This window comes from Aythya fuligula, chromosome 27, assembly GCF_009819795.1.
Source record: "Aythya fuligula isolate bAytFul2 chromosome 27, bAytFul2.pri, whole genome shotgun sequence".
Classification (NCBI taxonomy): Eukaryota; Metazoa; Chordata; class Aves; order Anseriformes; family Anatidae; genus Aythya; species Aythya fuligula.
The window spans coordinates 1,055,471-1,080,226 of NC_045585.1; the positions used below are offsets into that span (position 1 = coordinate 1,055,471).

General features: G+C 71.1%; 3 protein-coding genes across 3 annotated transcripts; 2 read left to right on the forward strand and 1 right to left on the reverse strand.

The window, feature by feature from the left end:
- The first annotated feature begins 6,780 nt into the window (after nucleotides 1-6,780).
- On the forward strand, nucleotides 6,781-13,047 carry SEMA4C (semaphorin 4C). Its single transcript, XM_032204140.1, has 14 exons — nucleotides 6,781-6,907; nucleotides 8,167-8,315; nucleotides 8,420-8,482; nucleotides 8,582-8,680; nucleotides 9,333-9,429; nucleotides 9,513-9,629; nucleotides 9,700-9,851; nucleotides 9,949-10,124; nucleotides 10,207-10,351; nucleotides 10,433-10,655; nucleotides 10,736-10,851; nucleotides 10,934-11,091; nucleotides 11,166-11,236; nucleotides 11,385-13,047. The coding sequence occupies exons 1-14, from the start codon at nucleotides 6,799-6,801 to the stop codon at nucleotides 12,209-12,211; spliced, it is 2,502 nt and encodes an 833-aa protein (XP_032060031.1). The 5' UTR covers nucleotides 6,781-6,798; the 3' UTR covers nucleotides 12,212-13,047.
- Nucleotides 13,048-13,968: 921 nt separating this feature from the next.
- Nucleotides 13,969-16,520, forward strand: ANKRD39 (ankyrin repeat domain 39). Its single transcript, XM_032204141.1, has 5 exons — nucleotides 13,969-14,071; nucleotides 14,194-14,297; nucleotides 14,889-15,092; nucleotides 15,165-15,943; nucleotides 16,209-16,520. The coding sequence occupies exons 1-4, from the start codon at nucleotides 13,969-13,971 to the stop codon at nucleotides 15,300-15,302; spliced, it is 549 nt and encodes a 182-aa protein (XP_032060032.1). The 3' UTR covers nucleotides 15,303-15,943; nucleotides 16,209-16,520.
- Nucleotides 16,515-24,475, reverse strand: CNNM4 (cyclin and CBS domain divalent metal cation transport mediator 4; the record flags this gene model as incomplete). The annotated part of the gene is made up of 7 exons (XM_032203988.1): nucleotides 16,515-17,760; nucleotides 17,845-18,020; nucleotides 18,783-18,882; nucleotides 19,010-19,179; nucleotides 19,772-19,909; nucleotides 19,999-20,142; nucleotides 23,173-24,475. Coding segments are annotated over 7 exons (2,226 nt in total), but the record flags the coding sequence as incomplete, so codon positions are not given.
- Nucleotides 24,476-24,756: the final 281 nt, after the last annotated feature.

Genomic DNA, 24,756 nt, shown 5'->3' on the forward strand with positions numbered 1-24,756 from the left:
TCCCCCTGTCCTCCGCCCGCGTGCCGCGCTCCGGCCTCTTCAGCTACGGCTTCCAGGCCAGCCTCCGCTCCTACCAGGAGCTGCGCGCCCGCCGCCGCCTGCGCATCGGCCGCCCCGTGGCCCCGCCGCCCCCCGGCCTGCTGGCCCCGTGGCCGCCCCCACCGCCACCGCCACCACCGCCCGGCCCGCGGGCACCGGGAGGGGCTGGGGGGACAGGTGAGGGGGTGGGGAGGGCGCTGGGACACCCCCTGAGGCACCCCCGGGATATCGGGGTGGGGGTGGCCCCGGTGTCGCCCCCTGGGGTTGTCCCCACAAGGGGCACGGGGCAGCAAGTGACCCCATTGCCATCCCCGTTGTTGCCCCCAGGAAGGGCACGGGGCGCTGGGGGGAGCCCGGTGTCATCCCTGGTGTTGTCCCCAAAATATGCACCCAGTGACCCCGTTGCCACCCCCATTACCATCCCCAGGGACACCATGGGGCACCGGGTGGCTGCAACCCCAATGGCATCCCCAGTGTCGTCCCCAGGATGGGCACGGGATGCCCAGTGACCCCGGTGTCATCCCCGGTGTTGTCCCCAGAACATACACAGGGCAGCTGGTGACCCTGTTGCCATCCCCAGTGTCATGGCGTGGGTCAGCGGGGTGGCTGCTGACCCCGGTGTCATCCCCAGTGCTGTCCCCAGGACGGACACAGGGCGGCCAGTGACCCCAGTGTCATCCCCAGGATGGGTACGGGGTGGCCAGTGTCGTCCCCAGTGTTGTCCCCAGAGTGGACACAGGGCACTGGGGTGGCTGCTGACCCCAGTGTCACCCCCAGGGTGGCCAGGGGGCGGCTGGTGACCCTGGTGTCATCCCCGGTGTCATCCCCGGGGTGGCACAGGGCGTTGCTGCCCCAAGCAGCCCCGTGCTGACCCCCGCCCTGTCCCGGCAGCCCCACAGCTCCCCACCGAGCCCCCCGGCACCCAGCAGGAGCTGAGCAGAGCACGGCAGCCCCGCGGCCCTGCTCGGCCCCACGGCAGGCAGCGGGACGCGGCACCGCGCCGGGAGGAACCGCGCCATCCACGCCACAGCCCGGTGCCGGAGGTACCCACGGGGATCCCCGGGGCTGCCGGCAGCCGTGGGCAGCACGGCATGGCCAGGACGGCGCCGCGGGGAGCAGAGGAGGCAGCGGGGAACACCACGACGGGCTGGGAGTCCCCGGGGGACAGCGAGGACGACCTGATCCCGCTGCAGGACCTGCTGCTGCTGGGCAGCGCGCCCCCGAGCCCCGCTGAGCCCCGCAGGCGCCTCAGCCCCTACCCCGTGGTGCTGAGCCCTCGGCGGGGGTCTGGGGACGTCCTGCCCGGCCCCGGCCCTCTCCGTGCCCGGCCCCAACGCCCGACGCCCCTCACCAACAGCCTGGAGGCTCTGCTGCGGGAGAAGAGGTGAGGCCGCCCCCGAGGGCGCACGGGGACGGGATCCCCGGCGAGACCTCACCCCGCCCGCCCTCACCGCCCCCCGTGCCAGGGAGCAGCGCCCCGCGCCCGCTCTGCCCTGGGTGCCCGTGGACGACGGCAGCCTGCAGGAGCCCCCGGGTGACGCCGCGCAGCTCCCGGAGGAGCACAGGTACGGCCGCCACCCCCCCTGGGCACCCCTCCCGGGGGGGGCTCCGTGCCCCCCGCCGCCCCCTCAGCGCCGTGCCGGCCGTGCCGTGCCGCCCGCAGGCTGCTCCTGGCGCTGTTCGGCGTGGAGCCGCGGCTCATCCCCACCGTGCACCCCGGGGAGCCGATCTTCAGCGCCCAGCCACCGCCGGCAGCGCCGCCCAAGCTCGACGCCCGCGGGCTGCAGCCCCACAGCATCCTGGAGGGGCTGTTCCTGTGGTGAGAGGCTGCCGGGGGGGGACGACACAGGGACACAGGGACGCATGGCGGGTGCCTCTCACCCCTTTTTTTGTCTCTCCCAGCGCCTCACCCACCGGCCAGGCAGCGTTTGTGCGCTCCGGGCTCCTCAGCCTGCTGTACCGCTCCGGCACCGCCTGCCCGCCGCCCGTCCTGCGCTGGCTGTTCCAGGTGAGCCTCCGCGGCCAGGAGGGGGGCCCCTTCCCCGCGTGGGCCCCCCCCCCCTGCTCACCCACCCCCTTCCTCGCTTTGGCAGCTGATGTGCCTGCGGCCGGACACCACCAACGCCTTCCAGGCGATGCTGGACATCTGGCTGAGCACCGGCGGTGAGCGCGGGGCGGGCGCGGGGCTGCCTCGTCGGGGTGCCCTCCGGAACCCCCCCGGGCGTGCTCCCCGCCCGCTGTCACCGTCCCCTTGTCCCCAGGCGAGCCCTGGTGCCCCACGCTGCAGGACATCGGCCAGGCCTTCGCTCACCTGGGCGCCGACCTGGGCGCCCTGCGCCGCCGCCGCCTGCTGCCCCCCGAGCTGTGCCCCGTGATCGAGAGGTGAGCCCCCCATCGGCACGCGCACCCTTGGGTGGCACCGCCCCGCCCCCGTGCCAACCCCTCGTGCTCCCTCCAGGCTCCCGGATCCATCCTGCTGCCCGGGCCGGGCGAGCCTCGATGCCGCCTGCACGCCGGCCTTGGTGACGCAGTTTGGGGACATCTGCAAGGTGGGAGCCAGCCCCGTCCTGCACCACCCCTTCGTTACGGCCCTCCTGCTAATCGAGCAACACCAGCACCCTTTGGGGTCGCCCCCACACTCCCCCTGCCTCGTTGGGGGGTGTCGGAGCCCCCCCGCTCACCCCACACCTTCCCCTTCAGTTCCTGGAGCTGTGCGTGGCCGCCCAACCGCGCCGCTACCCGGACCGTGCCCGCCGGCTGCTGCTCGCCCTGCTCTGCTTCCTCGGCCTCGACCGGGCGCTGCGCCGCCAGCCGCTGCCCGACCTGCAGCAGCTCCTGCTCTGCCTGCTCGAGGGCATCGCGGACTGGCGGGGACAGGTACCGGGTACCGGGGTGGGGGGGGAACTCGGCCGCCCCGCGCCCCGCCGGGAGCCCCACGCCGCCGCTCAGCACCCCCCTGCCCTCTCCCCGCAGCTCCCCGCGCTCTGCCTGTCCCTGAGCCAGCTTTCTCAGCACCACCACAACCTGCTGGCCCTCGTGGGGCTGCTGCCCGATGTCACCAGCAGGGGCAGGTAGGTCCCCAGCTGTCCCCGTGCCGGGGACGGGGACCCCGGCGGGAGCTGGCAGGGCCCCTCGGGCTCGGTGCCACGCGGCGCGGGCTGGGCCGCGTCTGGCTCTAATTCCTTTATTCCAGCCGGTTGCGCAGGCACAAAGCGGGCAGGAACCGGCTGCCGGCGCCGCCGCCCCTCGCCACGAGCAGCCGGAGGGCACCGGGGTGACGCTGGCGCTGCGGGGACAGCGCGGCTCTGGCAGCGGGGCCGGTGGCACGCGCCCCGTCCCTACGCTCTTCCCCCCCTCTCCCCAGGCAGCTCCGCAGGCGTCTGAGCCTCTGCATCATGGCCCGGCTGCTGGGCAAGCCCCCCGGCGTCACGCTGCCCTTCGGGGCAGAGGTGGGTGAAGCCCCCCGTGCCCCCCTCGGGGGTGGCGGTGTCCCCAAGTGTCCCTGACCCTCGCTGTCCCCGCAGCTCCTGGCGCTGAGCCGGCTCCTGGAGCTGTCCCGGCCGGACACCCTGCAGTGCCTGTCACCCCACGGGCACCCCGCTGAGCACCAGGACTCCGAGCAGGAGGTGGGGGCGCCCCTGGGGGCCAAGGGGGTGACGTTGGGGGGGGTTTGGGGACACCCCCGAGGTGCCACCAGCTGCCCGCACCCCGCAGGCCTGCTACCTGAGCCACAGCCTCCTGCGCCTCGCCGACGCCGTGGTGGGCAGCGAGCGGCCGCCGGGCGAGCAGAGGGTGAGTGGCAGCCCCGAGGGGGGGGGGGCGTTGGGGATACCGGGGGTCCCCTCGGTGTCCCTGACCCCCCCGGCGTGTCCCCGCAGGGCCACCTGGAGCGTCTGTGCGCGCAGCTGGACCGCCACTTCGGGATGGGGCTGCGCGAGGGTTCGGGGCTCCTCTTCCGCACCCAGCTCAAGGGCCTGGCCGCCCTCCTCTACGTCAAGTGGCAGGACCTCCTGGCGTAGGGGGGGGGGGGGGCGCGCCGGGACCCCCCCGAGGTGCTCGGGGTGAAGGCGCAGCCCCCCGGGGTGCCCCCCACCCAATAAACCCCCCCCCGACCCACCGAGCCCCGGTGCCGCCTCCGTGTGGGGATGGGGAGCCCCGGAGGGGGGGGGTCCTGGGGTTTGGGGGGGGTCTTGGGGAGATTGGGGGCGTTGGGGGGGGTTCGTGGGGGGGGGGCTGGGGGGTTTGGGGAGGGTTTGGGGGGGTTTGGGGGTGGCGGGGTCCCCCCGGGGGTGCCCCCACAGCCGCGCCGCGCTAACGGGGGGTGCGTGGGGAGGGTGGCGGGGGGGGGGGTCCCGGGGTTCCTCCCGGTGCCGGTGCCGCTCGGACCGACCCCCCCCCCCTCCGAGCCCCCTCCCCCCGAGCCCCCCGCCCCCGGTGAACGCGGCCGTGACGTCAGGGGGCGGGGCCGAGCGGAGCCGCGCGGCGCGCTCCCGCCGCCGCCGCCCCGAGCCTTCGCCGCCGCCGCCTCCTCCTCCTCCTCCTCCCCCCGCCGCCGCCGCCGCCTCCCCCCCCCCCCGGGGGCCGCCCGCCCCCGCCGCGCCCCGAGGTGAGTCCCCCCCCCCCCCCCCCGCCCCCTCCTCTCCTCCTCCCCCCCCCGCCGCCCCCGGTTGCCCCCGCCCCGCCCCGGTATTGTTGTGGCGGAGCCGCGGGGGCGGGGGGAGGAGGGGGGAGGCGCTTTGTTCCCCCCGGTACCGGGGGTCGGCACCGGCTCGGGGACCCCCCCCGAGCCCCCTTTTCTCCCCCCCCGGTGCTGTCGGTACCCCCCCCCCCCCGCCCCGATCCCTCGGTGCCCCCCCCCCGGTACCGGCAGCCCCGGCCCCGCTGCTGGCGGTGGGGCCCCCCCGCGGGGTTGGGGGGGGGCGGGGGGCTCGGCCCCACGGGGGGGGGACCCCCGGGATGGCACCGCTGGGACCCCCCCCGCGGGTGTCCTGCGCCTGCAGCGGGGGGACGGGGACACCGGGACCGCGGCACCCCGACAGTGCCTGCAGCACCCTAATTGTGCCCCTGGCACCCCAATTGTGTCCCCAGCACCCCAATTGTGTCTCTGGCACCCCAATTTTGTCCCCAGCACCCCAACTGTGTCCCTGGCACCCCAATTGTGTCCCCAACACCCCAATTGTGCCCCTGGCACTCCCGTTGTGCCGTGATCCTGCAGCTGTAGCTGTGGCACCCCAATTGTGCCCCTGGCACCCCAACCATGCCCAGAGCACCCCAGTCGTGTCCCCTGCACCCCAATTGTGCCCGTGGCACCCCAATTGTGCCCGTGGCACCCTGCCCCTGCTCCTGGCCCTGGGGCTGTGCCCGTGACACCCCGACTGTGCCCGTGGCACCCCAGTTGTGCCCACAGCACCCTGGTTGTGCCCATGGCACCCAGACCCCGCTCTCAGCCATGGGGCTGTGTCCCCGGCACCCCGACCATACCCCTGGCACCCCGATTGTGCCCGTGGCACCCCGACAGTGCCCGTGGCACCCTGGTTTTCCCCGTGGCACCGTGACCCTGCTCTTAGCTCCAGGGCTGTGCCCCTGGCACCCCGACGGTGCCCCTGGCTCTCCGGTTTTGCCCGTGGCACCCGGACCCTGCTCTTGGCCCTGGGGCTGTGCCCGTGGCACCCTGACTGTGCCCGTGACACCCCGACCATGCCCACGGGACCCCACTCGTGCCTGTGACACCCCAGGGGTGCCCGTGGCACCTTAATCGTGCCCCTGGCACCCCAAAAATGCCCATAACCCCCCCGTTTTGCCTGTGGCACCCTGACCCTGCTCTTGGTGGCACCCCAACCATACCCATAGCACCCCGACCATGCCCCTGGCACCCCAAAATGCCCCTGCTCCCCCCCCACCCCCATTCTTGTGACCCCCCACCCGTGCCCCTGACCCCCCATCCATGCCCACGCCGTGGGCGCCCCCTCCTCCCACTTCCCCCCCCCCCCAGCTGCCACGGGCAGCCCGTCCGGGGCGTCCCCCGTTCCCACGCCCGTGGGGGGCCCCTTCCCGGCCCCCCACCCTCCCGGAAACCCTTCCCCAGCCCCCCCCCCGCTTCCTGCTTCCCCAAGAACAATTCCCGGCCGCCCGCTCGCTCGCCCAGCCGCATCCTGCCCCGCCGGGCGGGGGGCAGCGGGGGCACCCCTGGGGTGCTGGGGCTGCTGCCGGGGAGGGGGGTGGGGGGCACGGGACGGGACGGGGGGGTGAGGCTGTCCCTGGAGGGGGGGGGGGAGGAAGAGGAAGGGCCCGTTTCCTCCTGCGTGGCCCCCCCCGGACCCGCCTGGATGCGTCAGGGCGGGAAGTGGCCGGAGGAGTGACCGCGGGGACGGAGAGGGTGGGGGGCACCGCGGGCTGCACCCCCCCAGCAGGGTAGGGAGCCGCTTGGGGGGCACCCAGACCCCATCAGGGAGCGGGGGGTGGTCTCTGCCAGCGGGACAGATTGAGCCCGGGGGGGCCGCACACCTACAGGGGTCCCGGAGAGCCCCCCCCCCAGGACCCCGACCCCACGCCTCGTGTCCCCCCGCCCCGTCCCGCGTGGGGTGCCGCGGCCTCGTGACGCGCGGCCCTCAATGCCCGCCTTGTCCCCGCGCCGCCCGCGTGACGCCGCCACCGCCGGGGGTGACGCCCCGTAACCCTGACCAGGGCTGGGTGTCCCCCCCCACCCCCACCCCCTCTTTCCCCTCCCCAAAAGCAGCCCACCCCCCCCCTGCCGGCACCATGGCCCCCCGCTCGCTGCTGGCCCTCGCCTCGCTGCTGGCACTCGTCCCCAGCGCCGCCCCGGGGTCCTCGTGGAGCGCCGTGCCCCGAAAAACCGTCCCCTACGCGGGTGAGTACCATAACCCACCCCCCCCCAGAACGGGTCCCCGGCCCTTTGTCCTGTCCCCCGTTGTCACCCCGGTCCCCGTCCCCCTGCCGTGCCCCGTGTCCTCATCTCGGGGCCGTGCCAGCGCCCGAGGTGCCATCCCTTGGCCGTGCCAGCACCCCGTGTCCCCCATCTGTGCCGCGTGCTGTGTCCCTGTCCCCGTGCCATGCCAGCCCCGGTGTCCCCGTCCCTTTGCTGTGCCCCGTGTTCTTGTCCCCATGCTGTGCCAGCACCCGGAGACCCCCAGCCGTTTGCCGTGCCGGTGTCCTATGTCCCCGTCCCTTTGCCACGTCCCTTGTCCCCATCCTCGTGCTGTGCCAGCACCATACATCCCCTTTCCGTGCCCCATTGCTCCATCCCCATGCCCTGTGTCCCCAATTCCTGTGCCGTGACAGTGCCCCATGTCCCCGTGCCCGTGCCCCCTGTCCCTGTCCTGTGCCAGCGCCCCTGTGCCGTGTCCCATGTCCGTGTCCCAGGCCCCGTCCCTTTGTCACGCTGCTGTCCCCGTTCCTTGCCCCGTGTCCCTGCTCTGTCCCCACACTGTGCACGGTGTCCCCGTGCCGTGCCTGTGCCCCAGCCCCTGTCCCTTTGCCGTGCCGCTGTCCCCATTCCACACCCCGTGCTCATACCCGAGCCCCCCCTGTGCCCCTGTCCCCGTGCCCCAGACCCCCTGTCCCTTTCCTGTGCCATTGTCCCTGAGCTGCACCCACACCCATGTCCCCATTCCTATACCCTGCCCCATGTCCCCGTGCCATGCCCCCTGTCCCTACGCTGTGCCCCCCGTGCCGTGCCCAAGCCCCCCGGCCCCGTGCCGTGCCCCCCGTCGCTGTGCCGTGCCCAGGCCCCCCCCAGTGCCCCCATCCCTGTCCCTTGTCCCCGTCCCCGTGCCGTCCCCGCCCGGGGCCCTGCCGCCTGCCCTGTCAATGGGGCCTTTCTGCGGGCTCGGCCGGGGCCTGGGGGCGGGCAGGGGGGGCTCGGGGGGGGGGCGCGGGGTCTCTCCAAAGGCCGCTGTGTTCCCCGGCGCCGCCAGCGCCTGCAGCGGTGACAAAGAGCCCTTTGTGCGCGGGGGGCCGGGGGGCTTCCTGCGGGGGCCGCGGGTACCCCGGGGTGCCAGCGGTGCCCACCCGTGGCCTGGGAGGGGGTGGGGACGGCTGCGGGGACAGCGGTGGCCTTGCCCCGATGTCCCCACGGCCCCCCCACCCCCCCGCTTTGACGTCCCGCAGAGCTGAAGGACGCGGCCAAGCGCTTCTCGCAGGGGGGGGTCTCGCACTACCTGACGCTGACGCTGGACGAGGCCGAGGCGCTGCTCTACGTGGGCGCCCGCGAGGCCGTCTTCGCCCTGGCCACCGGCACCGTGGAGCTGAAGGCGGCGGTGAGGCCCCCCCGGGAGCTTTGGGGGGGGGGAGATTTTTCTTTTTATAGGGGGGAGCGGCGGGGCGAGCCCTCCTGCTGACTCCTTTTCTCCCCCCTCCCCAGATCTCCTGGGAGGCCCCCGTGGAGAAGAAAGCCGAGTGCATCCAGAAGGGCAAAAACAACCAGGTCGGGGGGCGCAGAGGGGGCTGTGGGGGGGTGTGGGGCACCCCCAGTTTGTGTGTCCCCCCCCCCCCACCATTAACCGTGTGTTTCACCCCCCCCCAGACCGACTGCTTCAACTACGTGCGCTTCCTGCAGAGCTACAACAGCTCCCACCTGTACGCCTGCGGCACCTACGCCTTCCAGCCCAAGTGCACCTACATCGTGAGTGTGGCCGCCCCCACCCCGCTGCCAGCCCCGAGGGACCCCCCCCCAAAAAGCCCAGCCACGTCCAGTGCTGCTCCCCCTGCTGGGAGCCTCTGCCTGGGGCCTCTGCGTTAGGCTGTGGGTTCCAGGGCAGCCCCCTCTGGGGCTGGAGCTTCATTTTGGGGAGGTCCCTGTGTCCAGGAGCATCATTTGGGGGTGTCCTTGTATCAAGGAACGTCATTTGGGGGTGTCCTTATGTCCAGAAACATCATTTGGGGGGGGTCCCTGTGCCCAGGAGCATGATTTGAAGGTGTCCCCATGCCTGGGAGCATGATTTGGGGGGTCCCTGTGTCCACGAGGGTCTTCTGGGGGGTTGTCCCTGTCCCAAGGGATATCATTTGGGGCTGTCCTGTCCCCAGGAGCATCATTTGGGGCTGTCCCCGTGTCCAGGAGCACCGTTTGGGGGCGTCCCTATCCCCAGGAGCATCAATCCAAGGCCGTCCCTATCCCCAGGAGCACCATTCGGTGTCCCTGTCCCACAAAGGCCATCCAGGGGTGTCCCTGTCCCCAGGGGGGGTCACCTGGGTTGTCCCCGTGCCCTGGGGCTGGTTGGGCGCGGGGGGATGTGACGTGGGGAGGGGGTTTGGCCCCCCCACTCCTGTGCCCCCAGGAGCTGTCCGGCTTCACCCTGGACCAAGTGGCTTTCGAGGACGGCAAGGGCAAGTGCCCGTACGACCCCACCAAGGGACACACCGGCCTCATCGTGGGTAGGTGGCACCGTGGGACACCCCCTGCCCCCCCTGCGGCCTCGGGGGGTGCCCACCCTGCCCCTAACCCCCCCCCCTTGCAGACGGCGAGCTGTACTCGGCCACCTTCAACAACTTCCTGGGCACGGAGCCCGTCATCCTCCGCAACCTGGGCCCGCACTACTCCATGAAGACGGAGTACCTCACCTCCTGGCTCAACGGTAGGCCGGGCTCCCGGGGAGGGCACGGCCCCCCCCGGCCTGCTGCTACCTGTCTCCTTTTACCCCGCAGAGCCCCACTTCGTGGCCTCGGCGTACGTGCAGGAGAGCGCAGCCAGCAGCACCGGGGACGATGACAAGGTTTATTTCTTCTTCAGCGAGCGGGCGGTGGAGTACGACTGCTACGCGGAGCAGGTGGTGGCCCGCGTGGCGCGGGTCTGCAAGGTACGGGGGGCGTCCCCCACGCAGGGTGCAGTCCTGGCGTGGCTTGGTGCAGCTGGCAAAGGTGCCAGTGCTGCCCTGACGCCCGCTCGGTGCCCAGGGGGATGTTGGCGGTGCCCGCACGCTGCAGAAGAAGTGGACGACCTTCCTCAAGGCCCGCCTGGTGTGCTCGGCGCCCGAGCAGCAGCTCCACTTCAACCGCCTCCAGGCCGTCTTCACCCTGCCCGGGGCCGACTGGCAGGACACGACGTTTTTTGGGGTCTTCCAGGCCCGCTGGTGAGCGCATGGGAAGCGGCCCCACAGCCCCCAGGGGGCTCCCAGTGGTCGGTGCCCCCCCAAACCTTCACTGTCCCTGCAGGGGGGACGTGGACGTCTCGGCTATCTGCCGGTACCACATCCTGGAGGTGAAGAAGGCGTTCGAGGGGCCCTACAAGGAGTACCGGGAGCAGGCGCAGAAGTGGGGCCGGTACTCGGACGAGGTGCCGAGCCCCCGTCCCGGGGCGGTGAGTGCTGGGGGGGGCACGGGGCCGTGGCAGAGGGGGGCACGGGGCCGGCCGTGCGCTGACGGCGCCGTCTGTCCCCAGTGCATCACCGACTGGCACCGCCAGAACGGCTTCGCCAGCTCCCTCGAGCTGCCCGACAACACCCTCAACTTCGCCAAGAAGCACCCGCTGATGGACGAGCCCATCCTGCCCCACCGCGGGCGCCCGCTGCTGCTCAAGAAGGACGCCAACTTCACCCAGCTGGTGGTGGACCGGGTGACGGGGCTGGACGGCACCATCTACGAGGTGCTCTTCATCGGCACAGGTACCTGCCGGGCGGCCGGGGGGGACGCAGGGTGGGCTGCGGGCGTGGGGACGCCCCTCACCTCCTGCCACGGCCCGCAGGTGACGGCTGGGTGCACAAGGCGCTGAACCTGGGCGCTCACGTCCACCTGGTCGAGGAGCTGCAGGTTTTCGAGCCGGCGCAGCCCGTGGAGAGCCTGGTCCTGGCGGGTCGGAAGGTGAGCGGTGCCACGGGAAGGGGCTGTGGGGTCGCGTGGTGTCACCTCACCGTCACCTCACCGCCTGTCCCTGCCCTCGCAGAAGCTGCTCTTCGCTGGCTCGCGCTTCCAGGTGGCCCAGCTGCCGCTGGCCGACTGCAGCCGCTACCAGTCCTGCACGGACTGCGTCCTCGCCCGGGACCCCTACTGCGCCTGGAGCCGCAACGCCAGCCTCTGCGTCCGCACCGAGGGCCTCAACGGGTAAGGGGGTGCCCGCGGGACTCCCCGCCGCGCTGCGGGACCCCCCTCACCTCCACCGCCGTCTCCTCCCGCAGGTCCCAGCTGGTCCAGGACGTGCTGAGCTCCGACACCCGCGCCTGCACCCTGCCGCAGGTGGCCAAGCAAGGTGAGACCCCGCGCCGCGTGGAGCCGGGACGTTGGGGACGTGTCACGGGGGTGGCAGGGCACGTGGCAAAGCCTTGGCACGGGAGGTGACAGCGCAGGGACACCCCCGGTGCTGTGCGCCCCCCTCCTGACTCTCCCCTCTCCCCCAGGGCCCATCATCCCCAAAAACGTGACGGTGGTGGCGGGCACCGACCTGGTGCTGACGTGCCGCCTGGGCTCCAACCTGGCGCAGGCGCTGTGGACCTTCGAGGGGCGAGCGCTGGCGGCCGAGCAGGCGCTGGTGCTGCACGACGCCCGTCTGCGGGCGCTGGTGGTGCCGGGGGCCGGGGCGCAGCACAGCGGCACGTACCGCTGCTACTCGGAGGAGCAGGGCGCCCGGCTGGGCAGCGAGGTGTACCGGGTGGCGGTGCTGGCCGGCCCGGGGGTGCCGCTGGAGACGCGGGCGCCGCTGGAGAGCCTGGGGCTGGTGTGGGTGGTGGCGGTGTGCCTGGGCGCCCTGTGCCTGGTGCTGGTGCTGGTGGTGTTCTCGCTCTGGCGGCGGCTGCGGGAGGAGCTGGGCAAAGGCGCCAAAGCCATCGAGAGCACCCTGGTGTACCCCATTGAGCTGCCCAAGGAGCCCCCCAGCCCGCGCTTCGTGCCCAGCGCCGCCTCCGACTCGGACGAGAAGCTCTGGGACCCGGCCAGCTACTACTACTCGGACGGCTCGCTCAAGATCGTGCCGGGCCACGCCGTCTGCCGCAACGGCGGCCCCCCCGGCGCCACCTCGCCGCCCAGCGCCATCCCCGGGCAGCCCCTGCACTCGCCCACCCGCATCCACCTGGGTCCCCTGCGCGGTTCCTCCTCCAACGGCTACATCCGCCTGGCGCTGGGTGCCGAGGAGCGGCCGCCCTGCGCCGACCTGGCCGAGGAGCTGCGGCGAAAGCTGCAGCAGCGCCAGCCCCTGCCCGACTCCAACCCCGAGGAGTCGTCGGTCTGAGCCGCCACCGTGCAGCCGCACCTACCTCAGGGCCCGGCACCCGCCACCGCCCGCCGCGGGGAACGCCGCCCCGCTGCCAGCACCCGCCTTGGGGCTGCAGCACGGGGAAGCGGCACCCGGCTCGGGGCCGCGGCACGGGCACCGGCAGCCACCTGGGCACCGCGTCCTGCCTGCCTTGGGTGACGCGGCCGGGGCTCGGCCGTCCCCGTGCCACCACCTCCACCGTAGGTACTGCGCCCCGCGCGCTGAGTCTGGCTTTGGGAACCGCCACCCGGGCACCGGGACAAGGCTTGGGGACCGGGACCCGTTTTGGGGACCGTGTCCTAGGCACCGGGACAAGGCTTGGGGACTGCGTCCCAGGCACTGGGACAGGGCTTGGGGACCCCGACCCGCCTTGGGGACTGCGTCCTGCGCCCGGGGACGGGGCTTGGGGACGGGCACCCATTTTGGGGACCGTGTCCTAGGCACCGGGACGAGGCTCGGGGACGGTGTCCCGGGCTCTGGAGCCTGCTCGGGGCCCCGTGGCACAGCGGGGGCCACGTCCCGGGCCCTGGGACCAATTTTTGGGACGGCGACCCGCCTTGGGGGCCGTGCCCCGTGTCCCCCCCGCCATGTCCCGCCGCGGGCCCTTTTCGGCCGCCTCCACGAGGACTTTTCGGGTTTTTTTTTCCTTCCTGAGAACTTTTCTATCCGCCCCCGCCCGGGGGGGCCCGGCTGTAAATACCCCCCCCGCCTGCTGCCCCCCCCCCCACCCCTGCACGCCGCCCGCCTGGGCCCCTTTTGTATAACCCCCCCCCCTCCCCCAGTGTAATTTATTTGTTACCGAAATATATTTATTTGCTGTAAATACCCGAGTATTTTTATATTAATAATAAAAAGGAGGAAAAAAAAAAAGAAAAAAAGGAAAAAAAAAAAAAGCGGGGCTGCGTCCGGTGCTGGGGGGGGGGGGAAGGGGGGTGCGGGGCCCCCCCCCCCGGGTGCTGAGCTCATGGAAAACGGCGGCGCTCGGGGCTATAAAAGGGCATCGCGGCGCCGTTCCCAGGCCGGGGGGGGCCCGGCCGCCCCCCGGGGCCTGCGGCTGCCCGGGGCTGGCCCCGCGCCCGGTGCCCCCCCGGTAGGGACCCGATTGGGGGGGTGGGGGTGGTCCCCGGGGGGGGGGGGGAGCCCTGCCGGGAAGCAGGGACAGGGCCGGAAGCGGCAGCCGGGTCCCGGCGGGGCCTGGGAGCTGGGCCCGGAGCCAGGCGGCGGCCCCGGGGCCGTGGGAAGCGGGGACGGGGCGGGGGCACCGGGGGGGCACCGGGGGAGGAGGGGAGGGGAGGGGGCGCCCCCTGCCGGAGGGGTGGGGGAGTGCGCATGCGCTGCGGCCCTCGGGGAGGGGGCGCGGGGGTGCTCGGGTGAGTTCGGAACCACTCGGGAGGCTTCGGGAGTGCTCGGGTGCCGCTCGGCTCCATTCGGCTCCGCCGGGCTCCCTTCGGAACCACTCGGGTCTCTTCGGAACTACTCGGGTACCTTCGGAATCACTCAGGTGTCTTCGGGACCGCTCGGGTCTCTTCGGAACCACTCGGGTGCCGCTCGGCTCCCTTCGTCTCTACCGGGCTCCCTTCGGAACCACTCGGGTACCGTTCGGGGCCCTTCGGAACCACTCGGCTCCCTTCGGCCCCGTTCGGGTCTCACTCGGCTCCCTTCGTCCCCACTCGGCTCCCCCTCGGCTCCGTTCGGCCGCGCTCGGCTCTTTCCGCCCCCTCCCGCCCCGGCCGATGTCCGCGGGCCGCCGCCGCTCCCCCCCGGGGCCGTGCTGCCCCCCGCGGGCGGCGGTGCCGGGCGTGCAGCAGAGCCTGCCCGAGATGGACTTCGAGCGGGGTCCGCGGCCGGGCCGGGCCGGGCCGGGCCGGGCCTGGGGGGGGGCGGTGAGGGGCGTGGGGGGGCCGTGGGTGCCGGTTCCCGGTGCCGGTTCCCGGTCTGAGCCCGGTCGCTGCCCGCAGGGATCTGGGCGGCGGCGCGGGACGGGGACGAGGCGCGGGTGCTGCAGCTGCTGGAGCGGCGCGGGGAGCCCAGCCAGACCGACACGGCCGGGTACACAGCGCTGGTACGGGGGCACCGGGCACCGGGGGGCACCGGGGGGCTGGGGGGAGGGAGAACCGGGAGAGCACCGGGGAATGGGGGAGGGAACCGGGGGGGAACCGGGTATATGGGGGAGGGAACCGGGGGCGCCGGGCACCGGGGGGGCACCGGGAGACACCGGGTGTCTGGGGGGAGTGAGAACCGGCGGAGCACCGGGGACCGAGGGGGGACACCGGAGGGCACCGGGGACCGGGGGAGGAACTGGGGGAGCACCGGGTACTGGGGGGGAGAACCGGCTACCGGGGGGCACCAAATACCGGGGGGGGGGGGGAGAAACCGGGGGGACAACCCGGCGGAGAACCGGGTACCGGGAGGGGGGGGGAACCGGGTGGGCACTGGGTACCGGGGGGAGAAACCGGGGGGGAACCGGGTACTGGGGGAGGAACCGGGGGGACACTGGGTATGAGGTGGGGGCGGCCACCAGGGGGCACCGGGCACCGGAGGGGGGAAACCAGGAGGGCACCGGGTACCGGGGGGGAGAGAACTGGGAAGGGGGCACCGGGTGGGCACCGGGTACCGGGGGGAGGACCCGCTCACCCTCCCCGTTGCCCCCCAGCACTACGCCAGCCGTAACGGGCACCTGGGGGTGTGCCGCCTGCTGCTGCAGCGCGGTGCCCGCTGCGACGCCCGCACGCCCGGCGGTGCCACCGCCCTGCACCGCGCCTGCTACTGCGGCCACCTGGCCGTGGTCCGGCTGCTGCTGGAGCACGGCGCCGACCCCGCCGCCGCCGACGGGGACGGCCGCACCGGGCTGCACAAGGTGGGTGGCGGGGACGGGACCCGGCCCCGGTGCTGCCCGCGGTGCCGCGCGTGACGCCGGTGTCGCCCGCAGGCGGCCGAGTGTGGCCACCGGGACGTCTGCGCCCTGCTCCTGCAGCTCGACCCCGCGCTGGCGGCCGCCCGCGACGCCCGGGGACGGCGGCCCTGCGACACGGCGGACCCCGCGCTCCGGGACCTGCTGGATGGCTGAGGGGGGAGCGGTGAGGTCGGTGTGGATTTGGGGGGGGACCCGCAGGGCTCTGTCCCTGCTGGAAAAAAAGAACAAAACGAGGTCCCGGCACCAAAACCCGGCTCTGCCTCTCTGTCCCCTGCGCATGGTGTGGACGTGGTGGTGGTGGCGCACGGAGAGCGTCGGTGCCGAGATGTGGGGGCAGGGGGACAGCGCTGTCCCCACACGGGAGCAGCGAGGCCGGGGCTGCACCTCGGGGACCTGGGAGGGGACACGGCCCTGTCCCAATCCACCCCCCGGGGACTTGCAGGGCGCTGTGGAACGGGCAGGGGGTGGCACCTCCTTTTGGCCTCCTTTGGGCCAGGTGCGTGACCTTGTCGCTGCCCCTCTGGCAACCTTTTATCGCCTCCAAAACCAAAACACTGGGACAAAAAAAAAACAAAACAGCTTCCGTGTCCCCGCTCCCAGCCCAGGTGGCTTCGGGACGGATCCAGCCGGGGGCCCGCGAGTGCCCACCCGATGTCGTCAGGGTGCTGCGAGGAGCTGCGGGTCCTGCGGTTGCAGCTCGGGGTGGAGGGAGAGCCAGGACTTGCCAAAGGGCAGCTTCGCACCCCAAAAAAAAGCCAGGTGCTGCCCTGCAGCTTGGGGTGACAAGGGACAAGGTGGGTGACAAGGGACAGCCCCAGGAGCATCCCGGCAGGCAGAGGGGGCGCCGGGCAGGATGCTGAGGGGGGCGGGTGGGGGCAATCGGCCACCCGGTGCCCGCGGGGCCGTACCTGTAGGGGAAGGGTGACGAGGCCGGCGGGATGGCAGAGCTGTGGGGTGAAGCATTTCTCACCAAACCCCAGCTCCTGGCTGGGCAGCGTGGCGAGGCCACCTCAGAGCCGCATGCTCTGGGCCACCAGTCCCAGTGCTGTCACCTCCCAGGACAGAAACGCCCCTCAAATGGAGCTGGAACCCCCCCGTGCTTCAGCTTGTGCCCGGTGCCTCTCGTCCTGTCATGGCACAGCTGGAAAGGGACCGGCTGCGTCCTCTGGACACCCCCCGCAGGTATTTACACACCTCCATGGGGTCTCTGGGATCAGCACCCCCCCGACCTGCTGCCAGCACCCCTCCAACGCCCCCAGGATCCCCTTGGGGCTCCCCAATACCGAGGGCGAAGCGAGCGGGCAGCCCAGGAGCTCTCAGCCTCTGTTCCCCACCCCAAAGCACGCAAGAGGCCGACGATACAGATATAGAGATTTTTTTATTACCCAATCGGCAAAAAAATAAAATAAAATTCCAGAGTCGGTTCCACAACCTGGGGGGGAGGCTGCAACAGCGGCACCGGCCCCCGCGGGGCCTCCGGGCCCGGCCTCCCCCTCCCCAAAATATACAAATCAAACCCGATGCGAAAAATAAATACAGATTCTCGGGGGGGGGAAGGGTTGCATAGAGGAAGATTTAATAAAAAAGTTTTTTTTTTTTTATTTCCATCATGATTTAATATTATTATTATTATTTCTAGCATCTCCCCGCAGAAGAACCTAGGACCTGATAGTCGCGACACGATTAACAAAAATAATTAACCTTCTCCCAATAACTTACAGCGGTCACCCAGGGGACTTGTGCTTTTTGGGGGGGGTGGGGGGGGAGCCCCGGCGGCGAGGGGGGGGTCCCGGCTGGCGATTTCGGAGAAACTCCTTGGGAGGAGGCGGAGGGGAGCCCCCCGCCCGTACTTTGGTCACTAGCTGTGTGCCGGATCCTGCCCCCCCGAGCCCCCCGCCCCGGGGCCGCGGCACTCCCTGAGTCACCCCCCGCCCCGTTCCGCCTCCGTTTTATTGATGTTTTATTTTTGGGGGGGGTCTCCCGGCCATCCTCAGCACCCCCGCTGGAGGCGGGGGGCTGGTGGCGGAGCCAAGCCCCTCACCGCGGCCTCGGGCCCGGTGCGGTTCTCCGGGAGGAGGCCCGAAAACGCCCCCGGGGAGGCCGTGGGGGGGCCCGGCCCGCGGGACCTGAAGCTCCCTGAGCTGCACGCGAACGAACGTCCGCCCGGCCGCGGGGCCTCCGGCCTCCACCGCGCTGAAACCACGGAACCAGTCTCCAAAAAGCAGCAGCAGCAAAACCGGGCTCCCTTTCGGACCGCGCCGCGGGTGCCTGCGGCGAACGCCGGGCGCGTCCGTTCCCTGGGCGGCCGGCGCGGCCCCGTACCCGCTCCGTGGCCACCGGAGCGTTGCTGAGCGGGGCAGGGTCCCCGCAGGGCGGCTGCGGGGGTCCCCGACGCGTCCCTGGCCCGCGGCCGGGGTCAGATGGAGTTCTCCATGGGGCTGTGGTTGCTCCGGCGGCTCAGGCAGTTCCTCTCGTTCAGGAGGCTGGTGGTCTCGTCGGCGGGCTCCGGCTTCTCCGGCGGGTCGGGTTTGGGAGCGCTGCTGTCTGGGGACTGGGGACAACTGTCCATGCGGGAGGCGGTGAGGCCGTTCTGGTACTCCTGCCGCGTGATCTGCGGGGGGAATGGAAGAGGATTGGGGTGGAGGCCGCGTCCCCTAGGAGGCCCCGGCAGCCCCCCGGCCCCGTGCAGCCTCACCTTGACGAACTGGAGGTCGGTGAGGGCGCGCACGCTGAAGTCGGCCACGTACGGGGCGCCGGCGTTGAGCTGGTTGTTGCTGCCGCCCACGGGGGACGAGACGGAGTCGGAGCGCTCGTGGTAGCTCAGGGAGGCCGAGCGGTTCAGGCTGCTGACGTGGGATGGGGAGCGGGTCTCTGCGGGGACGGGGGCACGGGGTCAGCACCGTGGCACCGGGCAGGGTCCCGGTGGGTGACCGCGGTGCCGAGCCCCCGGTGATGCTGCCCCTGTCCCGTAGGGTTTGGGGACACGGAGCCAAGCACAGTGGTGGGACAGACGTGTCCCCGAGTGCTTGGTCCCTGCCTGTCACCTCCAAAGGGTCCCCAGCTGGAGCCCAGCCACAGCCTCCAGTTCCCCCTGCTCTGGGGACAGCTCCCGTGGGACCGAGCCTTAGGACGCCGTCCCTGCCCTGCTGATCACTCCCCCTGCGTGGGAGTAAAGTGGGGAGGTGACAAGGACAGCGCGGTGACGTGCTCCAAAAGCCAGAGGTGCCACAGGGACCGAGTGCAGCCTCGACACAGGGGGGGCTCACTGGCCCAGCCACTGCTGGCTCCTCCGTAAATAACCACAGAGGAGGCAGTTGGGGGAAACCAGGGTGGGTGCGGGGTGTGTGGGGCCCTTGTGCCACTATGAGCGGGACCAGGTGCTCGGCTCTGTCCCCACAGCCCGTCACAGAGGCTGCTGGAGCCACTTCTCCTCCAGCAGCAGCAGGATCCTGAGTTGAGCAGTGAGGAGCCAGCCCAGCCCCAGGGGCAAAGCTCCCGGTGCTGCGTTCATGTGGCCAGGGTGGGGGGGACGCCTAAAAGTGGGGGGCTCGGAGCCTCCTCCAGCACCTCCTCTTCCCAACAGCAGCTCTAAAACGGGCGGGGGGCTCTGCCCACACCATGGGGGACGCTTACCCGACACCGGAGGCGGGCTGATGGCCATCACCCCGTAGTAGGAGAAGGCTCCCGCCTCGAACTTCATGCACTCCTTGCCGGCCTCCACCTCCACCTTGCCCTGCAAGGGAGAGACGGTGTCGGGCTCCGCACACCACGTCCCGCGGCGCTGGGCTGGGTGGAAGGAGGCTCCCCAAAGCCCCCTGGGGTGACGGCTCCCCCCGGGGACCCCACGCGTGAGGTGGTACCTGCAGGATGAGGATGAAGTAGTCGGCTGACTTGTTCTTGGTGTAGAGGAAATGGCGCGGGGACTTCTTGTTCTCCTCGTCAAACTTCAGCTCCTGGATGACGTCCGAGTACTTGAGCAGCCGCAGCAGGATCTTCTCCGAGATGAAGTTGGGCGTGAAGAGCGTCACCTCTGAGGGCGAGGCGGGACGGGGTCAGAGCTGCTGGGGCTCCCTGTCCTCATCCCATACCCTCGGAGGGGGGTACTGGGGGAAGCAGGGGGACCCCAGGCCCCACTGACACCTCCCTGGGCACCTCCACCAGCTGCAGAGGGAGCGCAGTGAGGTCCCCACGCCATGGGATAGGGCTGGCAAGTGCCAGCACATGGCCAGGACCCTCCTGGAGGGACACGGCCCTTCCAAGTGTCAGTGCTGCCACCCCTGAGCCCCTTCCCTTTTCGTTTTGGGGGACAGGGTGGGAGGACAGCGGGGTCTCGTAGTCACAGCCCCCTCTCTCAATGTCTCCTGCCAAATCCCTGGCTCCTGCTTCAACGCAGCGACCGCCGTGCCCCCGTTTCCCCACCTCTGGGATCCTCCAGGCAGGACAAGGCCACCGGAGAGGCAGTGACAGCACCAACACGGCCCAGCTGCGGGGACACGGAGCCAGGCAGGGCTCCCTGGCAGGGCACGGGGCTGGGAAAACCCACAGCAGCCGAGCTGGGGGCAGACTGCGGGCTCCCTGCGGGCACCACCCCAAAAACCGCGCAGCATCCCCCAAAAACTCACCCGTGGAGAGGAAGCGGTGAGCGGCCAGCAGCAGCTGCGGGGACACCTTCACCTTCAGCTCGTTGACGGGGTCCTTGAAGGCCGAGAAGTCCCTCTTGTTCTTCTGGTTGCCCACCCGCTTCTTGCTGCGGTTGTCGGCTGCGGGGAGCGCGGCGTTAGCGGGGGGCGGGCGGCACCCGGGGGACCCCGGCACGCGACGGGGACGCGGGGCCGAGCCCCGGACCTACTGTAGGTGTCGGATTCGTCCAGGATCTCCGACTTGATGATCTCCTCGATGACGTCCTCCAGCGTCACCAGCCCCAGCACCTCGTAGAAGGGGTCTCCCTCGCCCTCGTTGTTCACCTTCTGCACGATGGCCAGGTGGGACTTCCCTGCGGGCACACGGACGGACGCTCAACATGCACCGGGCACCCCGATCCCACCGCCCTGGGGGGTCCCGGGCAGCACGGGGGGGACAGGACCCTGCCACCAGGCCCAGCCTGTCCCTCCGCAGCACTTGACCCCAGGCGGGGAACAATAAACATGTGCAAATCGAAACGAGCCCCTGGGCTGGGCGCTCCTTCCTAATTTAATGACAGTAATTAAGGCCGTAACAGCGGCGCCTGCTGGGCTCGGGACATCTCGGGGCGTGGGCTCGGCCGGGGGGTCGCAGGAGAGAGGGGAGGGGTCCTGGAGGCACCGTCCCACGTCACCGGGGCCTGGGGACATCGGCACAGCTCCGTGCCAGCACCACGGGGCAACCAACGCAGCCACAGCCGCGTTTCCACCAGCGGCCACCACCTCCCTGGGCCTCCCTGGCCACACTGACCTGGGCTGACCCAGCCCGGAGGGAATGTTCTGGGCACCTGGTGCTGCACGGAGCCAAAATACCCAGGGGGAGAGAGCCCAGGGCAGGGAAACGCTGCCTGCAGGGGCCAGGTCCCCAGGAACCCTCCCCAGCCCTGACTCAGTAACTCCTCTGGCTCCCCGGGCGCAGGTTGCCTGCTTCAGGGTAAATCGAGCGCTGCCATCCCCTCGCCACGAGGCTCCGTTTCTCTTGCTTCAGCCAAAACCTCGCCAACAAAGCAACAAAGCTCGCTGCCGGCCACCGCCTTCGGGAATTCCCTGCCCTGGGCACGAGGCTCGGCCCCAAAATCCCCACGCCGGCGGCCGGCCGCGCTCCGCACCCTGCGAGCCACCAGGGCAGGCGCTGCCCTCCTGGCGCTGCCCTCCCCGGGGCTCTCTGCTCTTTAATCTCAGCGCAGGGCGGCCGCGGGCGGCTCATCGCCACGCTCCCACCCAGGAAAAGGCTAATTTTAGAGATGGGCACCGCGCGGCTCCCCGGTTCCTCCTCCTTCAGCCAAACACCCGCGGCTCGGGCGGCCCCGCTGCGGCGAGGCGGCGAAAACGGCACCGAGGGGAGCCCGTGGCCATCGTCGGCGTTTGGCCGCGCCGACCCCGTCCTTGGCCGCACCGACAGCCCGAGGGAGCGGCGAAAGGACGGCGGCACCAGCGGGGCCCAGCCCCGATGAGTCAGGCCGCGGTTCCTCCCCGCGGGCCAAGCGAGGACGAGAGCAAAGGGCGTGACGGCGGCGTGCCCGCGGTGGGGACGGGCCCCGCTGCTCGCTCCAGGGCTCCCCGGTGCCACCACGGTCCCCACGTCGATGGGGACAGGCCGATTCCCAAGGCCGCCGCTCGCTGGCTGTGTAACCCAGTGAGAAGTCCACTTTTCCGCTTCCAGGATGTGCAAGAAGCAGCCGCGGGGTTTTGGGGTGTTCGTGGTGCCCATGGTGGGAAGCCAGGAGGGGACAGACAGACCCCAACCTGCTCCAGGCAAAGCCCTGGTGCTCCCCAGTGCTCTGAAGGGGTGAAATGTCCTGTCCCTGCTCCAAACTTCACGCTGAGCTGGCACCAAAGCTGCTGCAGGAGCTGTCACCCTGGTGCCAGCCTTGGGGACGTGTCCGTGGCACCAGGGAGTGCCCCAAACTGCCCCACAGTGAGGAGGATCAGGAGCACAGCGGGTTGATTTCCTCTCCTTATCCTTCTGCCCAAAACAGGTTGAGATCAGCAGGGCGAGGGCGGGGGCTGTCGGTGGGGCGGCACCCCCAGGGAACGGGAATTTTGGGGTGACCCCAGAGAGGGCCCCCCAAATCCTCCCGCTCCTGAGCCAGCTATGAAAAGCAACATCATGGCAGGACGTCGGCGGCTTTGGAATCAGAGCGGGCGCGCTTTAAATCCTTTAATAAGGATTCGTCAGAGGGAAAGCCGGCGCCAGCAGCGGCCGTAAGCCCAGCTCCAGCAGCAGGGCTGCAGAATACGACCCCGCTCCCCTTCTGCTGGATTTTGGAAACGGGGCCGGGGGTGGGAATCCCGGCCCGGTGCGAGATGAACTGAGGGAAAAGCACCGGCCGAGAAGGCTCGTGGTCATCGGGGACAAGAAGCAGAGGCTGGGAGGCGATGAGATCCTGTCGTGGTCGCAACCACAAGTGACACCGAGCCGCAGCGTGGTCCCCGTGCTGATGTTTTGGGGTGTGGGGGCAGCACGGCTGCAAAGGGAAGGCCGGAACCGAGCGTGCGGCCACCGAGCTCTGCCCTCAAGGATTGGCCTGGCTGGGACCTACTGAATCCTGGCCCAAGCTCCAGCAGAGCTCCTGCTGCAGGCGTTGTTGTCAGATCCCCTAAATCCTGGCGTATGGTGCAGGTGACTGCCCCGAGCCGCAGAATGTCGCCAGTGCCACAAGGACAGGGCCAAGTGCCCCCGGTGTGAGCGGAACGGCAGCCGGAGGAGCAGCGGGGTCACGGCGGCGTCACCCCACAGAGCTGCTCATACCTGGCAGCAGGGTCCCTGCCTGGTCGGGTGTCCCTTGTCCCCTCGCTAAGGGACACGGCGCCGAGCTGCTGCCAGCCCCTCCTGCCGCCGGGCGCGCTCGGTTTTCGGGGCCAGCAGGAAACTCGGGGCCATCCCGCGCGGCAGGGCAGGGCCCTGAGGAGGGAGTGGAGCCGAGCAGGGAGCGGAGCAATTTTCCAGCAGCGTTTCAAGGGCCTCCGGGGCCGATAATTAAAAGCGAGGCGCAAGTAAACACTCTCAGAGCGCTTCTAGAGGCGGGCGCCCAGCAGAGATTGCTCTGCCTCCGCCGCCCCGGCGCCGTTACGGAGCGATCCCCGGGGGCGTCGGGCACCAAGACGGGGCCGCTGCCCGTCCCCAGCACCCCGGTGGGGGCTCCGCAGCCCCCTCGTTCCCCTTAAAGCACCCAAAAAGCTCACGGCCGCCGGGCAGCTCCGTCCCTGGAGAGCTGCCAGGGAGGCTCGGCCGCAGTTTTGCTTCCGGCATCGTGCAACCGGAGCTGGGCAGAAAGCAAGCGGCGGCCCCGGAACGCGTCCCCCCGGTGCGTTTGGCCCCCCCCCCGGCCCCGACCACTCACCCTTTTTGAACTCCTCCAGCATGGCGTCCAGCTTGGTGTCGTGGAAGACGACGTGGACGGGGTGGTTGTAGAACTTGGTGATGGTCTTGAGGGGCGTGCAGTCGTCGGGGTCGACGAAGGCCAGGTCCTTGATGTAGAGGATGTCCATGATGTTGGAGCGCTCGTCCTCGTAGACGGGGATGCGCGTGTAGCCGCTCTCCATGATCTCCGACATGGTGTTGAAGTCCAGGATGGCGTCGCTGTTGATCATGAAGCAGTTCTGCAGCGGGGTCATCACGTCCTCCACCGTCTTGGTGCGCAGCTCCAGGGCGCCCTGGATCATGTTGAGCTCCTCCCGCACCAGGTCGTTGTAGGGCTCCGTCACCTTCAGCATCTCCACCAGCTTCTCCCGGTTGTAGACGGTGCCGATCTCCTGGCCCAGGATGCAGTCCAGGAGCTTGCTGATGGGGTAGGAGAGCGGGAAGGTCACCAGCATGAAGAACTTGGTGACCACGATGGTGTTGGCGCCCACGGCCAGCCCGTGGCGGGAGCAGAGCGCCTGGGGCACGATCTCCCCGAAGATGACGATGCCGATGGTGGAGGCCACCACGGCGCCGATGCCGGAGCCGATGAGGTCGTCGAGCAGGATGGTGAGCGTGGTGTTGACCAGCACGTTGCCCAGCAGCAGCGAGCACAGCAGGTAGTTCCCCTTGCGGCGGATGGGCTCGATCTTGCGCGCGTAGCGCTTCTCCTTCTCCGTGCCGCAGTTCTGCACGATGCGCAGCTCCATGGGGTCCAGGGCCATCAGCCCCAGGTTGAGCCCGCTGAACATCCCCGACAGCACCAGCAGCCCCCCCAGCAGCGTCACCTGCAGCCACGGCGGCAGCAGCGACTTCTTCTCCTCCAGCACCACCAGCTGCCCGTCGGGGCCCCGGTGCGGCAGCCAGGGCTGCCCGGGCCCGCGCTGGCTGCACAGCACGTAGGTCTTGGCCCTCTCGTCCTTGCGCAGGGGCTGCACCCGCACTCGCAGCAGCGCCGAGGTGCTGCGGGGCTCGGCGGGCCCGGGCTGCACCACCAGGTCCTGGGAGCGCTCGGGGCAGCTCCCGTTGCCGTTGGCGGCGGCCGAGGCGTTGGCGTCGGGGCGCAGCTCGGCGAACGCCACCCGCTCGCCGGTGCGCGGGCCCAGCCCCAGCCCGTAGAGGCGCAGCAGGAGCTCGCTGCCCTCCGTCACCCGGATCGGGCCCCGCGCCGCCGCCGCCGGTTTGGAGCTCTCCTCCAGCCGCATGCCCAGGATCACGCTGTCCCCCGCCGCCGCCGCCGACACCGGGGAGCCGCCGCCGCCGCCCGGCAGCGCCAGGAGGAGCAGCAGCGGCGGCAGCAGCGGTGTGGGGGTCGCGGGGCTCCGGCCGCCGCCGCCGCCGCCGCCTCCGCCCGGTCCCGGTCCCGCCGCGCCCCCCCCCCCTCCGCCACCGCCGCCGCCTCCCCGCCGCCGCCCGCTGCCCGGCGCCATGTTGGGGTCTCGCGGCCGCCGCGCTCGCCGTGACGTCACGCGGCGGCGCCACGCCCCCCCCCGCCACGCCCCGCCCGGCCGGGAGGGGGAGGCCG